This window comes from Triticum urartu, chromosome 2A (genome assembly GCF_056163025.1).
Source record: "Triticum urartu cultivar PI428250 chromosome 2A, HENAU_Tu73, whole genome shotgun sequence".
NCBI lineage: Eukaryota > Viridiplantae > Streptophyta > Magnoliopsida > Poales > Poaceae > Triticum > Triticum urartu.
The window spans coordinates 645,417,503-645,443,162 of NC_141874.1; the positions used below are offsets into that span (position 1 = coordinate 645,417,503).

Genomic DNA, 25,660 nt, shown 5'->3' on the forward strand with positions numbered 1-25,660 from the left:
CGCTTTACACCAATATGACCTAAACGATAGTGCCACAAATATGTTGCACTATCATTATTAAACTTATATCTTTTGTCTTCAATACTATGAATATGTGTATCACTACTATCAAGATTTAGTAAAAATAGACCACTCATCAAGGATGCATGACCATAAAAGATATTACTCATATAAATAGAACAACAATTATTCTCTGATTTAAATGAATATCTGTCTCGCATCAAACAAGATCCAAATATAATGTTCATGCTCAATGCTGGCACCAATTAACAATTATTTAGGTCTAAAACTAATCTCGAAGGTAGATGTAGAGGTAGCATGCCGACGGCGATCACATCGACTTTGGAACCATTTCCCACGCGTATCATCACCTCGTCCTTAGCCAATCTTCTCTTAATCCGTAGCCCCTGTTTCGAGTTGCAAATGTTAGCAACTGAACTAGTATCAAATACCCAAGCACTACTGCGAGCATTAGTAAGGTACACATCAATAACATGTATATCAAATATACCTTTCACTTTGCCATCCTTCTTCTCCGCCAAATACTTGGGGCAGTTCCGCTTCTAGTGACTAGTTCCTTTGCAGTAGAAGCACTCAGTCTCAGGCTTAGGTCCAGACTTGGGTTTCTTCACTTGAGCAGCAACTGGCTTGCTGTTCTTCTTGAAGTTCCCCCTTCTTCCCTTTACCTTTTTTCTTGAAACTGATGGTCTTGTTGGCCATCAACACTTGATGCTCCTTCTTGATTTCTACCTCCGTAGCCTTTAGCATTGCGAAGAGCTCAGGAATCGTCTTATCCATCCCTTGCATATTATAGTTCATCGCGAAGCTCATGTAGCTTGGTGGCAGTGATTGAAGAACTCTATCAATGACACTATCATCAGGAAGATTAACTCCCAGTTGAGTCAAGTGGTTGTGGTACCCAGACATTCTGAGTATATGTTCACTGATATAACTATTCTCCTCCATCTTGCAGTTGTAGAACTTATTGGAGACTTCATATCTATCAATCCGAGCATTTTCTTGAAATGTTAACTTCAACTCCTGGAACATATCATATGCTCCATGACGTTCAAAACGTCTTTGAAGTCCCGGTTCCAAGCCGTAAAGCATGGCACACTGAACTATCGAGTAGTCATCAGCTTTGCTCTGCCAGGTGTTCACAACATCTGGCATTGCTCCTGCAGCGGGTTTGTCACCTAGCGGTGCTTCCAGGACGCAATTCTCCTGTGCAGTAATGAGGATAATCCTCAAGTTACGGACCTAGTCCGTGTAGTTGCTACCATCATCTTTCAACTTAGCTTTCTCTAGGAATGCATTAAAATTCAACGGAACAATAGCACGAGCCATCTATCTACAACAACATAGACATGCAAAATACTATCAGGTACTAATTTGATGATAAATTAAAGTTCAATTAATCAAATTACATAAGAACTCCCACTTAGATAGACATCTCTCTAATTATCTAAGTGATCACGTGATCCATATCAACTAAACCATGTCTGATCATCACGTGAGATGGAGTAGTTTTCAATGGTGAACATCACTATGTTGATCATATCTTCTATATGATTCACGCTCGACGTTTCGGTCTCAGTGTTCCGAGGCCATATCTGCATATTCTAGGCTCGTCAAGTTTAATCCGAGTATTCTGCGTGTGCAAAACTGGCTTGCACCCGTTGTATGTTAACATAGAGCTTATCACACCCGATCATCACGTGGTGTCTCGGCACGACGAACTGTAGCAACGGTGCATACTCAAGGAGAACACTTATACCATGAAATTTAGTGAGAGATCATCTTATAATGCTCCCGCCGAACTAAGCAAAATAAGATGCATAAAGGATAAACATCACATGCAATCAATATAAGTGATATGATATGGCCATCATCATCTTGTGCGTTTGATCTCCATCTCCAAAGCACCGTCATGATCACCATCGTCACCGGCTTGACACCTTGATCTCCATCGAAGCATCATTGTTGTCTCGCCAACTATTGCTTCTACGACTATCGCTACCGCTTAGTGATAAAGTAAAGCTATTACATGGCAATTACATTTCATACAATAAAGTGACAACCATATGGCTCCTGCGAGTTGCCGATAACTGTGTTACAAAACATGATCATCTCATACAATAAAATTTAGCATCATGTCTTGACCATATCACATCACAACATGCCCTGCACAAAAAAATTAGACGTCATCTACTTTGTTGTTGCAAGCTTTATGTGGCTGCTACGGGATGAGCAAGAACCGTTCTTACCTACGCATCAAAAACCACAACGCGGTATAGTGATTGCTTTTTGATCTTCAGAAAGAACCCTGTTCATTGAATCTGATTCAACTTAAGTTGGAGAAACTGACACCCACCAGCCACCTATGTGCGAAGCACGTCGGAAGAACCAGTCTCGCGTAAGCGTATGCATAATGTCGGGCCGCTTCATCCAACAATACTGCTGAATCAAGAAACAACTAGTGACGACAAGCAATATGTATATACCCACGCCCACAACCCCTCTGTGTTCTACTCGTGCATATAACATCTATGCATAAACCTGGCTCCGATGCCACTGTTGGGGAACGCAGTAATTTCAAAAAAAAAATCCTATGCACACGCAGGATCATGGTGATGCATAGCAACGAGAGGGAAAGAGTGTTGTCCACGTACCCTCGTAGACCGTAAGCGGAAGCGTTATGACAACGCGGTTGATGTAGTCGTATGTCTTCACGATCGACCAATCCTAGTACCGAAAGTACGGCACCTCCACGATCTGCACACATTCGGCTCAGTGACGTCCCACGAACTCACGATCCAGCAGAGTGTCGAGGGGGAGCTTCGTCAGCATGACGGCGTGATGATGGTGATAATGATGCTACCGGAACAGGGCTTCGCCTAAGCACTGCTACGATATGACCGAGGTGGATTATGGTGGAGGGGGGCACCACACACGGCTAAGAGATCAGTGATCAACCTGTGTGTCTATGGGGTGCCCCCCTCCCCCGTATATAATGGAGTGGAGGAGGGGGAGGGCCGTCCCTCTATGGCGCGCCCTAGGGGAGTCCTACTCCCACCGGGAGTAGGATTCCCCCCTTCCAAGTAGTAGGAGTAGGAGAGAAGGAAGGGGAGGAGAGGGGAAAGGAAAGGGGGGCCCTGACCCCACCCAATTCGGATTGGGCTAGGGGGTGCGCCTCCCACCTTTTCCCTTCCTCTCCTCTATTCCACTAAGGCCCAATAAGGCCCATATACTCCCCGGGGGGTTCCGGTAACCTCCTGGTACTCCAGAAAATGCCGAACTCATCCGGAACCATTCCGATGTCCAAACATAGGCTTCCAATATATCGATCTTTACATCTCGACCATTTCGAGACTCCTCGTCATGTCCGTGATCAAATCCGGGACTCCGAACTAACTTCGGTACATCAAAACACATAAACTCATAATACCGATCGTCACCGAACGTTAAGCGTGCGGGCCCTACGGGTTCGAGAACTATGTAGACATGACAGAGACATGTCTCCGGTCAATAACCAATAGAGGAACCTGGATGTTCATATTGGCTCCCACATATTCTACGAAGATCTTTATCAGTCAAACCGCATAACGATATACGTTGTTGTGATGTTTGGTAGCACACAAAGTGTGTTGGGATCTATGGTAGTCGACTGCAAATTAAAATTTCCTACGCGCAGAATAACCAAGAGCATGCTATGGGAGATGGATCACAGTTCATTACCACTAGATGCGCAGTGTCGTGCAGCGGAAGAAGAGTTGGGGCAGCGCGTCCGCGTGGATCGTCTCCTCCTCGTCCGATTTCCCTCGTACAACCGGTGGTCGGTTCCCACGTACAGGTTCGCCGGAGCGGCGCAAGTGCACCGCCTCTAACGGTATCCGCGTGTGCAGGAGGAACGTCGTGCGGCGGACTACTAGGTCCGATCACACAACCGACGGCGAGTGGAGGTGTCTATTCGCAACACATGCAAAACCTAGTGACAGCGCCGAAGAGATCAACTGTGTGAGTGTGTGGCACCTCCACTATATATATATATAGGCGTCCGTCACGGGCTCAACACTTGGGGCTCGCACGGACCCCAAAGCCCATAAGTCTACTCGGCCACAATCCGAATACAGTTCGGATCACATCCGACCAGTGTCCTTGGATCCGACCTCGTAGGTTCCTTCCCTTAAGCGCGCGACCCCTTAGGTTCAAGTCAGCTTGGTCACAGTTCGGATCACCTCCGAACTGCACGATTGGTAGCGGCCTCTAGCAAAGCATGCCGAACACCAAGCAGACTATGAAGCTGGTTAGCGAACCTGTACATCACACTTCCATTCCTTTTGCCACACGATATATGTTGTCGATCTCAAGGCGAGTCTGTCATCCTTGTGCTAGCCCAACCTCTTTCCCGTTCCAGTGATGCCGACCACAAACCAGATTATCTCATAATCCTTGTTGCATGGCCATGCTTATCCTGGTCGGATCACACGAGGGGCCCAGAGTATATCTCTCCTGATCGGAGGGGCAAATCCCATCTTGCTCGACCATGTCTCGCAACATGGTTCTGGACAAACCCGAAACCTACCTTTATAACTACCCACTTACGGAGTAGCGTTTGGTCAGCCCAAAGCAAGTCTGTCACCATCTCGAGTACATGCGTCAGCTCAGGTCTTAGGACATAGAACATATGTTGTACTAGAGACTCACAGATGACATATCGCTGCGTCTCATAGTTGGGTCCATCCGACTTGGACCTTATCTCGACTCGGATCCGACTACGTCGAATCCGACTAGATCCTTCCAAGTCCATATTATCCGGTTAGCATCCAATGCTCCATGGCTAGTGAGACCAAGCCATCGACCGTGTCATATGCTAGTCTAGTTGGCTGCGCGTCCACACAACCCTTTCGACTTGGGACCTTTTAGGACAGTCATCATAGAATGCATAGTTCCACAAACAAGTCATGTACTTGCTGATACACATCATTGATAATGTCCAAGGACTATCTTTATTCATAAACACATAGGAAATATCATCATACATGATTGCCTCTAGGGCATATCTCCAACAGTCTCCCACTTGCACTAGAGTAAATCAAATAGACATCGAATGCCAAAAGCTCTAACGTGTTCCTCATGCTTGGGTTGTGGAAGCGGCTTAGTCAATGGATCCGCAACATTTGCATCCGTGTGAATTTTGCATAACTCTACATCACCACTCTTTACGATCGTTCGTATCAGGTGATATTTCCGATCTATGTGTCTGACCTTGAGGTGATTCCTCGGCTCCTTGGCTTGTGCGATGGCACTAGAATTATCACAATAAAGGTCCAACGGTTCTACCGAGGCTGGGAAAATACCAAGATCATCTAGAAAGTTCCGGATCCAAACACCTTCCTTTGCAGCTTCACAAGCCGCAATGTATTCGGCTTCTGTAGTAGAATCGGCCACCGTATCTTGCTTGGAACTCATCCAGCTCACTGCTCCTCCGTCCATGATGTACACGAATCCGGACTGTGGTCGACAATCATCTCTGTCGGTTTGGAAACTAGCATCGGCATAACCCCTTACGACGAGCTCTTCCTCACCTCCATAAACTAGGAACATCTCTTTAGTCATTTTCGGGTACTTCAAAATAGTCTTTACCGCTGCCCAGTGACTCTCACCTGGGTTGGCCTGGTATCTACTTGTTAGGCTTATTGCAAAAGCAACATCGGGCCGCATACATATCATGGCATACATGATGGATCCGATTGCCGAGGCATATGGAATCCTACTCATCCTGCTTCGCTCATCAGATGTCAAAGGACTCTGAGTCTCGCTTAGCCTTATACCATGTGAGAGTGGCAAGAACCCTTTCTTTGCCTCACTCATGTTGAACAGCTTCAACACTTTATCTACGTACGTGCTCTGGCTTAAGCCGAGCAGCCTCCTTGATCTATCTCTATAGATCTTAATGCCTAAAATGTACATTGCCTCACCAAGGTCCTTCATCGAAAACTTGCCATTCAATGACTCCTTGACCGAGTTCAGCATCGAAATATCATTTCCGATCAGTAGTATGTCATCCACATACAAGATCAAAAACACTATCGAGCTCCCACTTAAATTCTTGTATAAACAGGAGTCCTCTTCGCTTTTGATGAAGCCGAAACCAGTGATGACCTCATCAAAACGAATGTTCCAGCTCCGAGATGCTTGCCTCAACCCATAAATGGATCTCTTGAGCTTGCATACCTTACTAGTGCTAGTCGGATCGACAAAACCCTCGGGCTGTATCATATACACGTCATTGGTTAAATTTCCGTGAAGGAAAGCCATCTTGACATCCATCTGCCATATCTCGTAATCGAAATATGCAGCTATAGCTAGTACGATCCTCACCGACTTCAGCATCGCTACCGGCGAGTAAGTCTCGTCGTAGTCAATTCCTTGAACTTGTCCATAACCCTTAGCGACAAGCCAAGCTTTGTGGATCTAAACATTTCCATCCACATCGGTTTTCTTCTTAAAGACCCATTTGCAACCAATGGACGTTACGCCAGGCGGCGGATCAACCAAGTCCCAAACTTGATTCTCATCCATGGACTTTAACTCGGATCTCATGGCCTCCAGCCATGCCTCGGAATCTGGGCTCACCATCGCTTCCGCATATGTGGCCGGCTCGTCGCTTTCTAGCAACAATACATCGCGCACTCTGCGCAATCTTTCCGACCTCCATGGTGCCGGTGCCGCTTCCACTTCGGGTTCCCTGACTGAATCCAGTATGATCTCATCACCAGCCGAGCAGTCCCCGAGTGGTCCTCGAATTTCTTCGAGTCGGACCGTCCTCCCATTGGCCTCCCGACTGAGAAACTCTTTCTCAAGGAAAACCCCGTTCCGAGCAACAAACACTTTGTTCTCTTCCCGGTTGTAGAAGTTATATCCCAAGGTTTCCCTCGAATATCCCACGAATATGCATTTATCCGACTTGGGTGTAAGCTTGTCTAACATAAGTTTCTTGACAAATGCTTCACAACCCCAAATCTTTAGAAAAGACAAACTGGGACTCTTCCCGGTCCACATCTCATGTGGTGTCTTGTCTACGAATTTTGATGGTACCCTGTTAAGTGTGAAAGCTGCAGTTTCTAGAGCGTATCCCCGGAATGACAAGGGTAAATCCGACTTTCTCATCATAGATCGAACCATGTCCAACAAGGTGCGATTCCTCCATTCTGATACACCATTTCTCTGTGGCATACCCGGAGGTGTGAGATGAGGTACTATACCTCTGTTTTTCAGATGATCATCAAACTCCTGGCTCATGTACTCACCTCCACGATCAGATCATAGAAGTTTTATAGTCTTGCCGAGCTGATTCTCCACCCCATTCTGAAACTCTTTGAACTTTTCAAAAGTCTCTGACTTGTGCCTCATCAAATAGATATATCCGTATCTACTCAAGTCGTTGGTAAAAGTCACAAAGTACTGATAGCCACCTCTAGTAGTTGTGCTCATTGGTCCACACACATCACTGTGTATCAGTTCCAACAGCTCGGATGCCCTCTCACAACTCTTTGCGAAAGGAGACTTAGTCATCTTACCGAGCAAGCATGATTCGCATGTCTCGAACGACCCAAAGTCGGTCGAAGTTAGGAGTCCATCATCATGGAGCTTCTTCATGCGTTTCAGACTAATGTGTCCAAGCCGGCAATGCCAGAAGTATGTCGGATTTATCTCATTGGGCTTATGCCTCTTGACATTCACGTTATAGACCGGTTCCTGTTCTAGATTTAATATAAATAACCCATCAACAATGGGTGCATAGCCGTGGAACATACCATTCAAATAAATCGAACAACCATTGTCCTTTAAATTGAATTCATAACCCTGACTCATCAAGCATGAGGCAGAAATAATGTTCCGACTAAGTGCAGGAATGTAATAACAATTATTCAATTCCAAAATAAATCCAGAAGGAAGCTGGAGCTGCATCATGCCGACCTCCAACGCAGCAACTCTTGCTTTGTTGCCGACCCTGATGTCAATCTCCCCTTGTGCCACACGCCTAGTTCTTACCAGCCCCTGCATCGAGTTGCAAATGTGAACAACTGATCCGGTATCAAATATCCAATAGCTGCTAGGTATGTCAGCAAGGTAAATGTCTATAACATATGCAACAAGTGTACCTTTGCCTGAAGCAGCATTCCCGGCCTTTTTGCCATGCTCTGCAAGCCACTTGCTACAGTTCCTCTTCCAGTGACCAGTTTCCTTGCAATGATAGAAAATGGTCTTTGAGTCCGGTCAAGACTTCGGCGCAGCGGCGGAGGTTACCATCTCCGTGCCCTTTGCCTTAGCCTTCTTCTTAGACCAACTCTTCTTGAACTTAGCCGATTTCTGCACCATCAACACTTGATGTGTGCCTTTCTTAATATCCTGCTCTGCCACTTTGAGCATCCCATGAAATTCAGTGAGCTTCTTATCCATGCCATGCATATGATAGTTCGAGATGAACGTCCCATAGTTGGGTGGAAGAGAACCCAGAACTGCATCAGTAGCCAGCTCGTCCAAGAGCGGGAAGCCCAACTGATCCAAAGCTTGCACATATCCGATCATCTTGATCACATGCCGGCTCAGTGGATCACCTTCCTTCCGCTTACAATCCATCAAGGATCGCCAGACGTTGAACCTTTCGGTCCTAGCCTGCACCTGAAACATGCTCTTGAGACTCTCGATCATATCGAAAGCCCCAACGTCTTCGAAATGCTGCTGCAAATCGGGCTCCATACAAGCCAGCATGAGGCAGCTGATCTCGTTTGATTCATCAACGAGTTTCTGGTAGGCATTCTTGGTTGTGGTACTAGCATTATCGGCAGGTTCCTCTGGAAGCGGATCCTCTAGAACATGTTCCTTTTTATCATGCTTCAAATTTCTATACCAGGTAGTAAAGTTTGTTCCATTCATTTTATCCTTTTCCAGAATTGATTTCAATGCAAAGTTGGGTTGAGCAGGTGGTGCCATTGATCTACAACAGAAAAATATGCAATCACTAAGCAATGTGTTTATGTAGAGTAATTCTAGCCTTAAACAGAAATACTCCCACTGAAGTCATCATCCTTCCGCAAACTCTCAGTGATTCAGGATCCGACTAGCACATGCGACTAGTGAGCTTTAGCATCACTGCTAGACAACATGCCTATCCGGTAAGCAACTCCTTGCTAATCGTATCTCTATACGACTCCTGTCGGTTGGGTAGGTATCTCATACCCCAGCTCCCGACCTCTTTTGCCACAAGGCCCAAAACCGTTTTGATAGCCTTGTCAAGTCAACCTAATGCAGTGCATGTCCGTGTCCAACATGAACCCTTAAGTTCAAGGACACCTAGCAGCACCCCAATTTTATGAGCCCACTACTAGACGTACTTGACGTGCGAAGGTGCAACATCAGGGATGGAAATTCGCTTGATATTCATGAGGGATCTTTCTACCATTCTAACATGCATAGAAAACAAGGAAGCATAACAATCACAAAACACATATTGTGAAATAGTATGGCTCCTTCATGGATGTTCTTCCAGGTTGGCTCCGACTCCGATGACCATCTAGGAACTCCATCTTGTTTGTCACGCCGGGACGCCAAGCCACCAACCTGATCTCTATTATCCAACTACTACATCTAGTAATGAATTTTACATAGAGTCACAAATTGACACGCAGGTCGTTATACAATATAATGATGGCACTTTGGCTCCTGCCGGCTGACAAACATGACACGCATGCCATGTATAATTTACACACATGCATCACATACACATGAGCCATACTATTCACATCAAACCCTGCAAAATAAAGTTATGCATAGAATTGCATTCTACCGGTTTGAGTGATCGTGTAAAAAATACAAGGCGCTACGCACACGGCGGTCCCTGATGGCGGATCCGATTTGTATTTACGTTTCACTGTTAACCCCGATGGCGGATAACCGACCGGTAGGGGTAGATCGTGTCACGACCTCATCGATCCCAATCAACACAAAACATAGCCACATCGATCCCCATGTGCAGTTGATCTCATCAACCATGCACACAGCCAATCTTATCAAGGACAACAGATCTCATCTACTGCCTCCACATATCTAATATGCATACGATCTGAATCCAAATCCTATAGCAGAGGCTCTGATACCACTGTTGGGATCTACGTTAGGATGCGTCGACTGCAAATTAAAATTTCCTACGCGCAGAACAACCAAGAACATGCTACGGGAGATGGATCATAGTTCGTTACCACTAGACGCGCAGTGCCATGCAGCGGAAGAAGAGTTGGGGCAGCGCGTCCGTGTGGATCGTCTCCTCCTTGTCCGATTTCCCTCGTACAACTGGTGGTCAGTTCCCACGTACAGGTTCGCCGGAGTGGCACAAGTGCACCGCCTCTAACGGTATCCGCGCGTGTAGGAGGAACGTCGTGTGGCGGACTGCTAGGTCCGATCACACAACCAGCGGTGAGTGGAGGTGTCTATTCACAACACATGCAAACCCTAGTGACAGCGCCGAAGCGATCAACTGCGTGAGTGTGTGGCACCTCCACTATATATATAGGCGTCCGTCACGGGCTCAACACTTGGGCCTCGCATGGACCCTAAAGCCCAATAAGTCTACTCGGCCACAATCTGAATACAGTCCGGATCACATCTGACCAGTGTCCTCCGATCCGACCTCGTAGGTTCCTTCCCTTAAGCGTGCGACCCCTTAGGTTCAAGTCGGCTTGGTCGCAGTTCGGATCACCTCCGAACTGCACGGTTGGTAGCAGCCTCTAGCAAGGCATGCTGAACACCAAGCAGACTATGAAGCTGGTTAGCGAACATGTACATCACACTTCCATTCCTTTTGCCACACGATATATGTTGTCGAGCTCAAGGCGAGTCTGTCATCCTTGTGCTAGCCCGACCTCTTTCTCGTTCCAGTGATGCCGATCACAAACCGGATTATCTCATAATCCTTGTCGCATGGCCATGCTTATCCTGGTCGGATCACACGAGGGGCCCAGAGTATATCTCTCCTAATCAGAGGGGCAAATCCCATCTTGCTCGACCATATCTCGCAACATGGTTCTGGACAAACCCGAAACCTACCTTTATAACTACCCAGTTACGGAGTAGCATTTGGTCGGCCCAAAGCAAGTCTATCACCATCCCGAGTACATGCGCCAGCTCAGGTCTTAGGACATAGAACATATGTTGTACTAGAGACTCACAGATGACATATCGCTGCGTCTCATAGTTGGGTCTGTCCGACTTGGACCTTATCTCAACTCGGAACCGACTATGTAGAATCCGACCAGATCCTTCCAAGTCCATATTATCCGGTTAGCATCCAATGCTCCATGGCTAGTGAGACCAAGCCACCGACCGTGTCATATGCTAGTCTAGTTGGCTGCGCGTCCACACAACCCTTTCGACTAGGGACCTTTTAGGATAGTCATCATACAATGCATAGTCCCACAAACAAGTCACGTACTTGCTGATACACATCATTGATAATGTCCAAGGACTATCTTTATTCATAAACACGTAGGAAATATCATCATACATGATTTCCTCTAGGGCATATCTCCAACAAAGTGTTCCTTCAGTATTCGGGAGTTGCATGATCTCATAGTTATAGGAACATTTATAAGTTATGGAGAAAGCAATAGAAATAAACTAAACGATCATCGTGCTAAGCTAATAGATGGGTCAAGTCAATCACATCATTCTCTAATGATGCGATCCCGTTAATAAAATGACAACTCATGTCTATGGTTAGGAAACATAACCATCATTGATTCAACGAGCTAGTCAAGTAGAGGCATACTAGTGACATTCTGTTTGTCTATGTATTCATACATGTACTAAGTTTCCGGTTAATACAATTCCAACATGAATAATAAACATTTATCATGATATAAGGAAACATAAATAACAACTTTATTATTGCCTCTAGGGCATATTTCCTTCAGTCGCCGCTTTGGACTATGGAAGATATCAGCATGTCGAGAAGGCGCACGAGAGGCCTGGGCCATGGTGAAAACACGGTACACCGGACTTGATCCGAATCATATGGCCTGGGTCGGACCTCGGGGACCAGATGGACAAGAAATTCCTGTTAGCTTAGTATATGACCAAGTAAGGATAGCCGCCAAGTTTTCGCAACAGGATTGTAAGCTAGACAACTTATTAGATGGTCTAGAGGAAGAGGAAGTTTTCGAGTCCAAATAGTAATGTACTTTTATCGACCAGCGTATCTCCAGCCGAATTATAAAACAATTATCATCGCAGATCTTCCGATTTAACCTCCCAAATCTGAAGTTTGGAGTGTTTCTGAATATTGTACCGGTGGTAAACACCGAAGTATGTTCGAAAACCAGGCAGTCCGGTCATAGTTGCTTGAACAGACAAGTTGTATTCGGGGAGTTATGTTATATTACATTTGAGGGTTCCTCTCCCTGGGCCACCATGCATTGTTGTGCATGCTTGAGTTGTGAGGCTAAAAATCACAGTACACATTGTATTTTGGGGGCTTGTATTGCAACGAGGGCAGTTCATCTTTTGCCCACCGACCTATTATTCCCTTAAGAACGCTAGCTTTCGTCTTCACCCATCTAAGGTACACGTACGGATAACCCGGCTGTAACAATCGCAGAGGTGCTCCCTTTATGCCCTAGCCGAACAAGCGGGAACGTAGGGCATAAGCACAGGAGCCAGGCAACCCAACTTGGAAAAAACTTAAGCCATAAAGGTGCATATAATGGCGAAGAAAAGACATATATGAAAAGATGACACATATATACGGTGAGCTTGATGCTCGAATAATAATAATAAGCTTCTGTGACTAGAAGCCCCCGGGTATTGGGGGGTGTACATTTAAGGATGTATACCCCTTAAGTGTGCGGTTTATCCGAACACGGGCTAGAAGTCGTATAAAAACAAAAAGAAGAAAGAGAGAAAGGAGGAAAAAGGTAACGAACAATGATTCCGGACTTAGGTGTAGAATCTTTGGAATCTGGCGGCGTTCCATGGGTTCGGCTCTAGGCGATTGTCCGATGCATTACAAAGGCGATAGGCTCCTCCAGTGAGAACTTCATATTTAATGAAGGGACCCTCCCATTTGGGCTTGAGCTTGTCCTTTTTCTTCTCTGATAGGCGTAGAACGAGTTCACCGACATTATAAGTCTTAGCCCGCACTTCTCTGCTTTGGTATCTTCGAGCTTGTTGTTGGTAGAATGTTGAACGAGCTTTTGTGACATCGCGCTCCTCCTCCAGGCCATCTAAGTCATCTTGCCGATCGAGCTCGGCCTCTCTTTCTTCATACATGCGTACTCGAGGTGAGTCGTGAATAATATCGCAGGGCAAGACGGCCTCTGCGACGTACACCATGAAAAATGGTGTGTATCTGGTCGTGCGGTTGGGCATGGTCCGCAGCCCCCAGAGTATGGAATCGAGCTCCTCAACCCAGTGTTTATTTGACTTATTTAAGGATCGCACTAGTCTGGGTTTAATGCCACTCATTATCAAGCCATTAGCCCGTTCGACTTCACTGTTTGTTTGAGGGTAATAGACAGAGGCATAATCGAGCTTGATGCCCAGATTAGCACACCAAGTTTTTACCTCATCGGCTGTGAAGTTAGAGCCGTTATCGGTAATGATGCTGTGTGGGACACCATAATGGTGTACAACACCGGATATGAAATCTACCACTGATCTGACTTCAGCTGTTTTAACTGGTTTGGCCTCTATCCACTTAGTGAATTTATCCACCATGACCAGCAGGTATTTTTTCTTATGGCTTCCCCCTTTAAGGGGTCCGACCATGTCAAGCCCCCAGACCGCAAAAGGCCAAGTAATGGGGATTGTTTGTAGGGCGGTAGGCGGCATATGGCTTTGATTGGTGAAAAGTTGGCATCCTACACAACGTTGGACGAGGTCTTGTGCATCTGCTCGGGCCGTAGGCCAGAAAAAACTGGTACGGAAGGCCTTACTTACAAGGGCCCGAGATGCGGCGTGATGACCGCCAAGACCAGCATGGATTTCGGCCAAAAGTTGTCGCCCCTCCTCTTCGGAGATACATCTTTGAAGGACTCCGGTAGTACTTTTCTTGTAGAGCTTACCTTCATGAACCATGTAGGCTTTCAAGCGTCGAACGATACATCGAGCCTCCTTCTGGTCCTCAGGGAGTTCTCGCCTATTAAGGTAGGCCAGGAAGGGTTTGGTCCATGGGGCGATTACTGCCATGATTACATGTCCGATGGTGTTATTTCGGTGGCCGAGCCCTCGATGATATCAGAATTGTGTTCGGAGTCTGGGGGTATGATCGGCTCCGGACTGGTGTTGCTGCTCTTGTCCTGCCATACCATGGATGGCTCGAAGATCCTCTCCACGAAGGTATTGGGTGGGACGGGGTCGCGCTTAGCGCCCATGCGAGCAAGGATGTCCGTTGCTTGATTACTCTCTCGGGCCACGTGATGAAACTCGAGCCCCTCAAACCGATCTGATATTTTAAGTACGGTGTTGCGGTAAGCCGCCATCTTCAGATCTTTGGCATCAAATTCTCCATTTATTTGGGATACTGTGAGGTTTGAATCCCCGCACACCTCGAGGCGTTGTATGCCCATGGAGACGGCCATCTGAAGCCCATGCAATAGGGCCTCATATTCGGCTGCGTTATTAGAGTTTGTGTACTGTATTTGGAGCACATAACGAACCGTGTCTCCTTTGGGGAATGTCAGGACGACACCAGCCCCAAGTCCGGCTAGAATTTTAGAGTCGTCGAAGTGCATCACCCAGTTGGAATATATGTCATACTCTTTAGGGAGTTCGGCCTCTGTCCATTCGGCGACGAAGTCAGCCAATACCCGAGATTTAGTGGCTCGGCATGGCTTATATGTTATTTCAAACGGTAAGAGCTCAATGCCCCATTTGGCAATCCGGTCGGTGGCGTCCCGGTTTTTTATGATATCATTAAGTGGTACTTCAGAAGCCACCTTGATCGAACACTCTTGAAAGTAGTGCCGCAGCTTCCGGGATGCCATGAAGACTGCATACGCTATCTTTTGATAATGTGGGTATCGGGATTTGCATGGTGTGAGGACCGTCGATACATAGTATACGGGTTTTTGAAGTGGGAATTTATGTCCCTCTTCCTCTCGTTCGATGACGAGCACCGCACTCACCACCTAGTGCGATGCAGATATGTATAGCAACATGGGTTCGCCGACGTTTGGCGCGGCCAGGATTGGGTTGCTTGCTAATAAAGTTTTTATTTCTTCCAATCCGGCTGTTGCAGCATCCGTCCATGCAAAGTGGTCGATGCGTCGGAGCAGGCGATACAATGGCAGTGCTTTTTCTCCTAATCTAGAGATAAAGCGGCTCAAAGCTTCCATGCACCCGACTAGTTTTTGGACATGCTTGAGGTCTGTTGGTGTAGCGAACTGTGATAGGGCTCGTATTTTGGCTGGGTTTGCTTCGATTCCCCTATTGGAAACAATGAACCCAAGCAGTTTTCCGGCAGGAACGCCGAAAACGCACTTTTCCGGATTGAGCCGTATATCATATCTTCGGAGGTTGTCGAATGTAAGGCGTAAGTCGTCCACCAATGATTCGACATGCTTAGTTTTGATGACTACATCATCTATATATGCCTCAACTGTCTTGCCGATTTGCTTTTCCAGGCACGTTTGAATCATGTGTTGATATGTAGCGCCGGCGTTTTTGAGCCCGAAGGGCATGGTGTTGAAGCAGAAGGGCCGTATGGGGTGATGAATGCTGTTGCGGCTTGGTCGGATTCCTTCATTTTGATTTGATGGTACCCGGAGTATGCATCGAGGAAGCACAGTGAGTCGTGTCCTACGGTTGCATCAATAATCTGGTCGATGCGAGGTAGTGGGAAGGGATCCTTAGGGCAGGCTTTAGTAAGGTCCTTGAAGTCGACACACAAGCGCTAGGATTTTTCCTTCTTTGGCACCATGACCAGGTTTGCTAGCCAGTTCGGATGTTTGATCTCTCTGATAAACCCGACCTCGAGTTGCTTGGCTAGCTCCTCACCCATAGCCTGTCGTTTGGGTTCAGAAAATCACCGCAACATTTGCTTGACTGGTTTGTATCCCTTCATTATATTGAGACTATGTTCGGCCAGTGCGCATGGGATTCCTGGCATATCCGAGGGGTGCCAGGAGAAGATGTCCCAATTCTCGCGCAAGAACGCGAGCAATGCGGCATCGACCGTCGAATCCAGCTATGCTCCAATGGAAGCTGTCTTCTTGGGGTCCGTCGGGTGAACTTGAAATTTTACTATCTCGTCTGCTGGCTTAAAAGAAGTGGATTTAGGCCTTTTATCAAGAATTACGTCGTCTCTATCCACTATGGAATGCAGAGCGGTGAGCTCCTCGACCGCCAGGGCTTCGGATAGTCCTATGTCTGGATCACTACCGATAGTGATAACACCATTGGGCCCGAGCATTTTGAGCTTCATGGACCCGTAATGAGGTATGGCTTGAAAGTGTGTGAATGCGCCTCGCCCTAACAGGGCATGATATCCGCTGTTGAAAGGGGCTACCTGGAAGATTATCTCTTCGGACTTATAGTTCTCTGGTGTGCCGAATACCATGTCGAGTTTAATATTCCCGGAGCATCTTGCTTCCCGACTGGGGATAATTCCTCGAAAGGTTGTATTACTCTTCTCAATGCGACTCCTGTCCATTTGCATTTTATTGAGCGTGTCTTCATAGATGAGGTTCAGTCCGCTGCTGTCGTCCATGAGCACTTTATTGAGGCGAAAGCCATCTATAATTGGGTTTAGAACCAAAGTGGATGGTTCTCGGACTGATCGGGCCCTTGGCTCGTCACTGGCTTTGAAGGTTATCACCATATCGTTCCAAGGATTTATTGCGGCTACGTGATTCACTTCGGCGAGGTCGCGGAGCGTCCTTTTACGCTGGTTGTTTGAAGAAAAGGTCTCGAAGACCGTAAGTACATTATGGTCGTTATCCTCGAGGGAATGCCTTGCCGGAGTGGTGCTGGTGAGAATAGCCTCCCCGCTTTTAGCCACCTGCCGGAGTATCCAACATGCCCGAAGGCTATGAGTTGGTCGGAATTCGGCACCGCGTGTATCTGACAGGGCATGTCGAGCCATTCATCAAGGACAGTTCTATGTCCCAGTAAGGGTTTAATTTTTCTTTCCGGGAAGTAATGATCAGGTGCCTCGTAAGGGTGCATCCGTTTTGTCTGGTCGGTGGGTGGCTTAAAGGCCGATGGTTCCCACCGAGCTGTCTCGGCTTTCCAGGCGCTCTCCATTGCGTAATACTTCTATACTATGTGTGCCAAATCTGCAAAGTGCAATATGTGGAGCCGATTGAGGGCATTGAGGATCCCCTCATCCGTACAGTTGCGGCAAAAAACTGATACCGCATCGTTGTCGCAACAATCTTTGTCGCAACAAGTGGGAATCTAGCCCAAAAGTGATGGACTGTTTCTTGAGGTTGTTGTCGTATATACATTAAGTCGCATATGTCCGGGGGACCGTAATTGCTTGGAGAGTATTGATTTTGGTGGTTGGGTGGGTTTAAATCCGAACCCTGGCCCATTGTGGAATCCGGATTTTGGAAAGTTTCTGAGGTCATTGGCCTAGGATCCGGAGTGTCCTGGGGTTTTTTAGACTCAGCACCTGATTCTATGTTCGGAAGACAGATGATCCCTTCTCGAAGATGAGTGTCTGGCTCGTGGGGCTCGGAGATCCGAATATATTATGTTTTCAGCATAGGAGGAGCGATATCCTCAACTTGTTCTTCCACGATAGTCACTAGGTGGGTGATAGGTGGAGACCCTATTTCCCTCTGATCGGGTTTAAGCCCAGTCAAATCATAATCTGTTGTGACCCCTAGGGCGGCGATGCGATCTAGCAGTTTGTTTAAAGACGAGACATCTGTCGGATCCATCCTATCAACGCTTTCGGGGTTGACGCGGAGATGATTTCTGGCGATCCGGGGGACCGCCTTGGGATTAATGGCCGGGCGGGCGCCTATGGTGAAGTTGCCGATCTGGAGGGTTTGCACAGGAACTAGGGCTCTTCCAAAGGTGATTTTGTCATTGACGATGAGGCGAGCCATCGATCCTTCTATCGACAACATAGAGGAACTCTCAATGAAAGCACCAATGTCGGTGTCAAAACCGGCAGATCTCGGGTAGGGGGTCCTGAACTGTGCGTCTAAGGATCGAAGGTAACATGAGGCAGGGGACATGATGCTTACCCAGGTTCGGGCCCTCTTGATGGAGGTAAACCCCTACGTCCTGCTTGATTGACTTTGATTAGTATAGGGGTTACAAGAGTTGATCTACCTCGAGATCATAATGGCTAAACCCTATACGTCTAGCCTGTATGATTATGATTGCCTCTATGGACTAACTCCTCTGGTTTATGTAGAAACCGGAGGGGCCTAGGATTGTATATAGTCGGTTTACAGAGAAATAAATCTTCATATCCAAGCGCCAAGCTTGCCTTCCACGCCAAGGAGAGTCCCATCTGGACACGGGGGAAGATCCTCGATCTTGTATCTTCATGGCCCATTAATTCGGCCCATGCCGCATAGCCCAGCAATCCAAGGACCCCATAATCCTAGACTCCCTCAACACCACAATGTCTCCGACGAAATATTAACTCTGCTTCAAAGCTGCAGATCTTCACTTCCAGGAGACGAAATGATGCTAAAGGCATCTCCAACACCGACCCTCAAACCGCCAAGTATCCGTCCGGACCAACCGCCAAGCATCTGTCCGGACCGCGTGGTCTGGACGTGTTTTGCCATCCAACGCGGACTTGTATCGTTCCGTCGACCGGTCTAGACGTGCTTTTTCCGCAAATTGGAAGCAAACCGGAGGCTTTGTGGGAGTTCGGACCACCGCCACGTAGGAGACACGCCCGACCCACTCAAACCCCCTCCAGGTCCCATTCTCTTCCACTCCGCCCTTCTCCCACTTTGCATCTGCACCCTCCTCATCCACCGCCGCTGTTGTATCTCTCTGGTCACTACCCAGGAATTGCAGGACGTCTGCAACCACCACGCACGTGCCCGCTCGCCTTGTACTACGATGTCATCCACCCAGGATCCGTCCGCAGCTAGGTACCCTCCACCCCCTGTCGACGATGTCATGGCAGACACAACGTCCGGCAGGTGTTTGGTCGAATGTCATTGAACTTATTTCGAACTCCATGTCATTTTTTTAGAGTAAGAAGGACGGCGGGGTACTCGACCATGAAGGATGAGTTGTTTTGTGATGCGTGGTTGTCCGTATTTGCGTACTTCGTCGGCAGGAGCAGAAGGACACTGTTTTGGCAACGCGTGCATCGTTCATCTCATGCACGAAAGCACATTTGCCCTACGACATGTACATCATCCAAGAACACAATGTGAAGTCATTAGCGTATTGATGGTACACCATCAAAAGTTCCGTCACGAAATTTTGTGGCACGGTTGATCAACTGCAGGCAATGTAACCAGTGCACGCGAGAACCATGGAGATCGTAAGTCTCGCTTCTTGCTCAACTTGTTGATTGATTAATTCATTCACTCAGTTTGTTCTACATGTTGTGTAGCCTGTACACGCTAACGTACCACATGGTAGATGGTATATCATTCACGCACACACATTGTTGAATGAAACTCGATGGGGAGTATGTGTAGGACAACATAATCCATCCATGAAAAACATGTTGAGCATCTGGTTTATCTTGTTGAATTTGAACTATTTATCATCGAATTTGAACTATTGTTGCATTAGATTTATTTGGATGCTATGTATTGATGATTTGTGCCATTTTCTATTTGAACTTTGATGAATTACGTGGTGTTTGATAAAATTCGTCCGGTTAGTTGAAACCCGGTTTAAAATGTACGGGGATAGTTTTGGATGGCCGCCTCCCGCATCTGTATCCATGGACTTTTTTTGCGGGGGTAAAAGGGTTGTATTACTCAAGAGCATAGAAGTTCATCCCTACACAAACTAGGGATGTTAGCCGGGCCAGAGCGGAGCCAAACCATCGTACGGCCCTCCGTTCTACCAAAATTTGCTAAAACATGGCTTACATTATTTTGCTCTCTAGAGATATGAGTAACACTAGACTCCCTAGAACCCAAAAGAAGCTTGACCTCTGAAACCACCATTGCATGTTCGGATCGGTCTTGTCCCGTCGCCTTGATCAACGATATTGCATGCAGGCAATCGCATTCGAGGGCGATCGATAGCTCTGTCCACTGTAAGGCCAGTGCGAGTCCTTCCCGGCACCCTTCCAGCTCGGCATGAAGTGGGTTAGGGCACGAACGCAGGGCTCTGCAAGCAGAGAAGATGATGGCGCCATCATGACCGCGTAGAACCATGCCGGAGCCCGCCGTACCATCCTCGTGGGCGAAGGATCCGTCGACATTCAGCTTAGCCCACCCATGCGGCGGTGGGTGCCACTTCCGAGGAAGCTTTGGTCCCGTCGACACATGCGAAGATCGCCGCACCGCCCTTTCATGCTGCAGAACCATCTTCCCCTTATCCCAGTCTCCTGTTGGGAATTGTTGTACACCCAACAGCGGGGAAACATAGCTCTGTAGGAAGCGTCGAGAAACCTCCATAGGTGGTGGTTTCTTGTCATGTTGGATCTCATTACGTATGAACCAACACCTCCACATCACCATGATGACTCTGAGACGGTCACCCTCGTCACACTCTGCCAAGAGGTGCAAGAACCATTCCGGCCCCGTGTTCCGTATGGATGTGACTTCGGGAATTCTCCAGACCTCCGCCATGGTACGCCATAAATCCACAGCCCGTGGGCACCTGCAAAACACATGATATGTGTCCTCTCGCTCGAGACCACATAGTGGACATATATCAGATACCTCCATATGGCGATCAAATTTGTTAGCCCAAGTAGCAAGTGCATTTGTAGCCACCCGCCAGCCAAAGACACGCACCTTCGGAGGAGTAGGGCACCTCCATAAAAATTCCCAGACGGCACGTCGCCCGTCCGGTGCCCTGCTCGCCGCGACTGAAGAGGGACGCAACTTGTCCTCGAGCGCCAGCCGGTATGCGCTACGCACGGTGAAGATACCAGTGCGTTCGGCACCCCACGCAATAAAATCATCTCCCAGCCTTGGAGATGCCTTGATCTTCAAAATTTGTTGTACGTCAACCGGCCAGAACACCTGCTGGAGCAAATCAACGCGCCAAGCACCATTGTCATCCAGCAGCTCGCTCACCCTCCTCAACCTGCAGCGCCCTTGTTGAGTTATTGGAGGACGCCCAATGGGGTGGGGGATCCATGAGTCTCTCCAAATGCGAACAGATAGCCCATTACCAATGTGCCAGACCAATCCCTTCTTCAATAGATCCAAGCCATGCACTATTGACTGCCAAGTTTGCGAAGCGTTAGTGGAGAAGACTGTGTCCTCTAGTTTGCCATTAGGGTAATAGCGTGCTTTCAAGACCCTGGCACACAAGCTGTCCGTGTTCACCAGCAACCTCCAAGCTTGCTTAGCCAACATCGCTTGATTAAATAGTCTGAAGTCCTTGAATCCCATACCACCAGCAGATTTGGGCCGCAGTAAGTGATCCCAAGCCCTCCAATGCGTTTTCCTCTTACCTCTGTATGCTCCCCACCAGTAGCTGCGGATCATACGTGCGAGGTCGTCACATGTGCTCCTGGGGAACTTGAAAATGCTCATAAGAAACGTCGGTAAGGCCTACGCTACAGCCTTAATGAGGACCTCCCTTCCTGCCTGCGACATGAGCTCCCCCCACTGAATAATTCTCTTGGTAAGTTGTTGTTGCACATTTTTTTAGTTTCCCTTTAGCTAACCGACCACTAGGGGTAGGAAAGCCAAGGTATTTTTCTTCAAAACTTGCATTCACCACCTCCAGCGTGTGCATAACCTCCTGTTTTTTCGCCTCCGGACACCTTGGCCCAAACATAATGGAGCATTTATTTGGGTTAATAATTTGCCCGGTTGCTGTAGCGTACCTCTCCAATGCGTCTCTGACGTGATTAGCTTCTGCAGCATTAGCACGGAAAAACAGTAGTGTATCGTCCACAAATAAGAGATGCGAAATTCCGGGTGCTTGAGGGCATACTCGCACCGGTGTGATCCTTTGTCCCTCAATTTCTTGTCTTAAAATAGCATCCAAACCATCAGCCACAAAAAGAAACAGAAAGGGTGAAATAGGGTCTCCCTGCCGTAGCCCACAGGCCGGTGCGAACGAATCTGAGAGGGCTCCATTTAATCTAACATTATATCTCACCGAGGTGACACACGCCATTATCCAATTCATCCATCGGGAAGAGAAACCCAACTGCTGCATCATCCGCTCCAGAAATACCCAGTCCACTCTATCATATGCCTTCGACAAGTCCAACTTATACGCACAAAAGCTCTGTTCAGGGTCCTTCTCCTGTTTTATTTCATGGAAGCATTCAAATGCAATTAGTGCGTTGTCCGTACTCCCCGGCACAAAGGCACTCTGTACCGGGGAAACGGTCTCATCCAAGATGGGGCGCAATCTGTTCACTAAACATTTGGCAATGACCTTATAGATCACATTACAGAGGCTAATTGGCCGAAAATCAGAGAGCCTAGTTGGAGAGTCAACCTTTGGAATTAAAATAATGGTGGTGCTGTTTACCCCTTCCGGCATTACCCTAGTGGCAAAGAATAGTTTCACTGCAGCAACAATCTCATCCTTCATCACAGACCAATGGCGCTGGAAGAATCTTGCCGGAAAACCGTCCGGTCCCGGCGCTTTCAAAGGACCTATTTGGAACATAGCATTTGATATTTCATCATCAGTGAACTCCTTACACAAGTCCTCATTCATTGCCGTAGTGACCTTTGGCTCAACTAGCTGTAATACGTCTACAGGGTCAAGTAGATGGTTAGCGGAAAACAGGTTTTGAAAATAATCATTAACCAAATGTAACATGGTACTCTGATCGGTGTGAAGCACCCCTTGGTCATCTACCAATCCTTTTATTCTATTTTTCCGGGCTCGCCACACCGCCTTGCGGTGGAACATCTTGGTGTTCCGATCCCCTTCCTTGAGCCACTGAATCCTCGACCGTTGTAGTCATATCATCTCTTTCTTGTATAATAATTCATTCATTTTATCCATTTCCGCTCGTATCTCCTGTCGATCTCGGGCATCTGTATCCATGGACTGATCTCATGGTCTTGGACGAATGGTTTGCGAGTTAGCGTTGAAGATGTCCTAAAACTATTTTCATCAGCAACTAAAAAAACAAAGTCGGTTCGTATAATAAGAATCCTATAAAAAGTTAACGCTCCCGAGTCGGTTCCCTATAGTCGGTTCCGTTCCAACCTTTTTATTTTCGTTCGAATTCTTGACCAAACAACGGACGAGGCAAACACCTCCCGCGTCCTACTCAGTTTCGACCGCCTTTGTCTTTCTCTGGAACCGGGTCCTTCAACGCCCTTGACTCGGGTGCGCTCTGATCTCGCGCCGCCAATGGCAAAGCCACGCGCGGCCTCCCCCTCCCCCGCCCGGGAGATCACGCGCCCGTCGCGCTCGCTGTCCAAGGCCGTCCGCCGCCGCGCCGACGCCGTGTCCCACAAGCTCGCGGCGCGCGGCCTGGGGGCCTTCGTCTGGCACAAGAAGCTCGACCGCGATCTCTCCCGCGGCCTCCTCCCAGACATCGTCTCGGTCCGCACCGAGCGTAGCCGCTGCCTCGCCCGCCGCAAGGAGACCGCCGCCGTCAGTTCATCGGCCGCGACCCGGCGCAGCTCGCCGCCGCCGATCACGCCCGCGTCGCTGGCCAGGGCGGAGGAGGAGGCGAAGGAGGCCGCCTTCCTCCTCGAGCAGAGCAGGCTCCGGGCCGAGACGCGGTTCGGCTACGGGCGCCCCAAGCCCATCGATGTGCTCGTGAAGTCGCTCGACGGGACGCGGCCCCGCGCGCTCGCGGCGTTCCGCGGCGCTCCCTTGGAGGACCTCAGGCAACTCGGCAGGGTGATCAATCAGCACGCCGAGATCGACCGGGCGAACGGGCCCTTCTGGGAGGCCGCCAAGATAATGTGCGACGCCGAGATTGCCAGGGCCGCCGGGACGGCCGGGCACGGCGAGAGGCTGTTGCACGCCGCGATCTTGGCCGACGTGAGGAGCGTCGTCGAAGGCAAGAGCGTCGAAGGGCTCGAAGCGATGCAGGAGGCCGTCGCCGCCCGGATGGCCGCCGGCGAGGCCATGGTCGTCGAGCACTGGCAGGGCGTGACGGAGCTTATCCGAGTGGAGAAGGCCAAGAAGTACCTGGAGCAGAACTACTCCGCATGCGACGACGAGGCACCGCCCTGTTCTGGCGACAAGAACGACGAACCCGAGATCACGGACGATGTGGATGATGACAATGCCGACGCCGACGAGGAGGGGTCGGAGGCGCTCTGCCCGGTCGCATTGCCGCAGACACCGCCGGGGCCAGAGCAGAGGAAGCCCAAGTACATCACGCGGGTGCGGTCAGGGTTCGAGTGGAACAAGTACAACCGCGTGCACTACGACCGTGACCAGCCGCCGCCCAAGATCATCAAGGGCTACAAGTTCGTGGTGCACTACCCCGACCTCGCCGGCACGAAGCCGCCGGAGTACACGATCCACGAGGACGGGGAGAGCGGGGAGACCTGCATCATCAGGTTCCACACCGGGCCGCCGTACGAGGACGTGGCGTTCAGGATCGTGAACAAGGAGTGGGAGTACTCGCGCAAGGCGGGATTCAGGTGCACCTTCGAGAGGGGCGTCCTGCACCTGAATTTCAACTTCAAGCGCTTCTTTTACAAGCGATGAGCGTGGATTTCCGTTTACTGAATTCTTCATGCCCCAGCAGAAGAGATTGACCACATATGTATATTTGACTGAAAAATAGATGTTGATTTGTCTGTTAAATCTGCTCTGAATTGCAAGTACAAGCTAGTTTATTGTGTAGGAAAATATTCAGCCAGAGGCTACCGCTGTCAGGTAACTCAGATCTACTCGGTCGCTTAGTTCAGTTTTTCTTTCCATGTTGCTTCTCTGTTGCTGTTTGATGGCCAATATGTTCTATAGGATGGAGGTTTGTTTGCTAGCTCTTTGTTTTTGCGGTTCAAGTTATAGTTGTCGAAGCTTGGTTTGCAAATGCATGTTGCAGAGGTCATGACAGCACAGGCCCCTGCCTGAATTTTTCATTTTCTGACGAAATGCTGACGGAGCAGCTTTTTAATTCAGACAGAGAAGACCTACTCGGCCTTAATCCTTTGTTCACGGAACCAAATTGCAGAGGATGCAAAGGTTCTGAAACGGTGAAACCCACCCTGGTTCAAGAAGCGGTGGTACAGATGACTGCCGTAAAACCTTACGAGGTGTTCAATCTGCAGGAACGTTGATCGGGTTCCAAAGGCAATTAATTAATGTGACAGCACAGATCTGTCTTCTCTGTACACTTGTCCAAGGTAATCTTTCCTGGTACTGAAGGAGCAGACCAGAATTACTATACTACTGCCATGGACTATAGAGCCATGAAGGAGTACTATTATCTAGAAAGTTTTAAATTTCTTCCCAAGATCAGGCCTGCTGCATATTCTGCCGGTTGTTTACTTGCAATCATCTGGTAATTTTAGTTCCCCATTGTTCAAACATG

General features: G+C 48.3%; 1 protein-coding gene across 1 annotated transcript; it reads left to right on the top strand.

Moving 5' to 3' along the window:
• Window positions 1-23,511: 23,511 nt before the first annotated feature.
• On the top strand, window positions 23,512-24,831 carry LOC147986383 (splicing factor Cactin-like). The gene has a single exon (XM_087541986.1). The coding sequence runs from the start codon at window positions 23,512-23,514 to the stop codon at window positions 24,829-24,831; it is 1,320 nt and encodes a 439-aa protein (XP_087398112.1).
• Window positions 24,832-25,660: the final 829 nt, after the last annotated feature.

Bases quoted from the DNA above. Each gene is read 5' to 3' on its own strand.
- LOC147986383 (XM_087541986.1), top strand. From the start codon at position 23,512: ATGGCAAAGCCACGCGCGGCCTCCCCCTCCCCCGCCCGGGAGATCACG.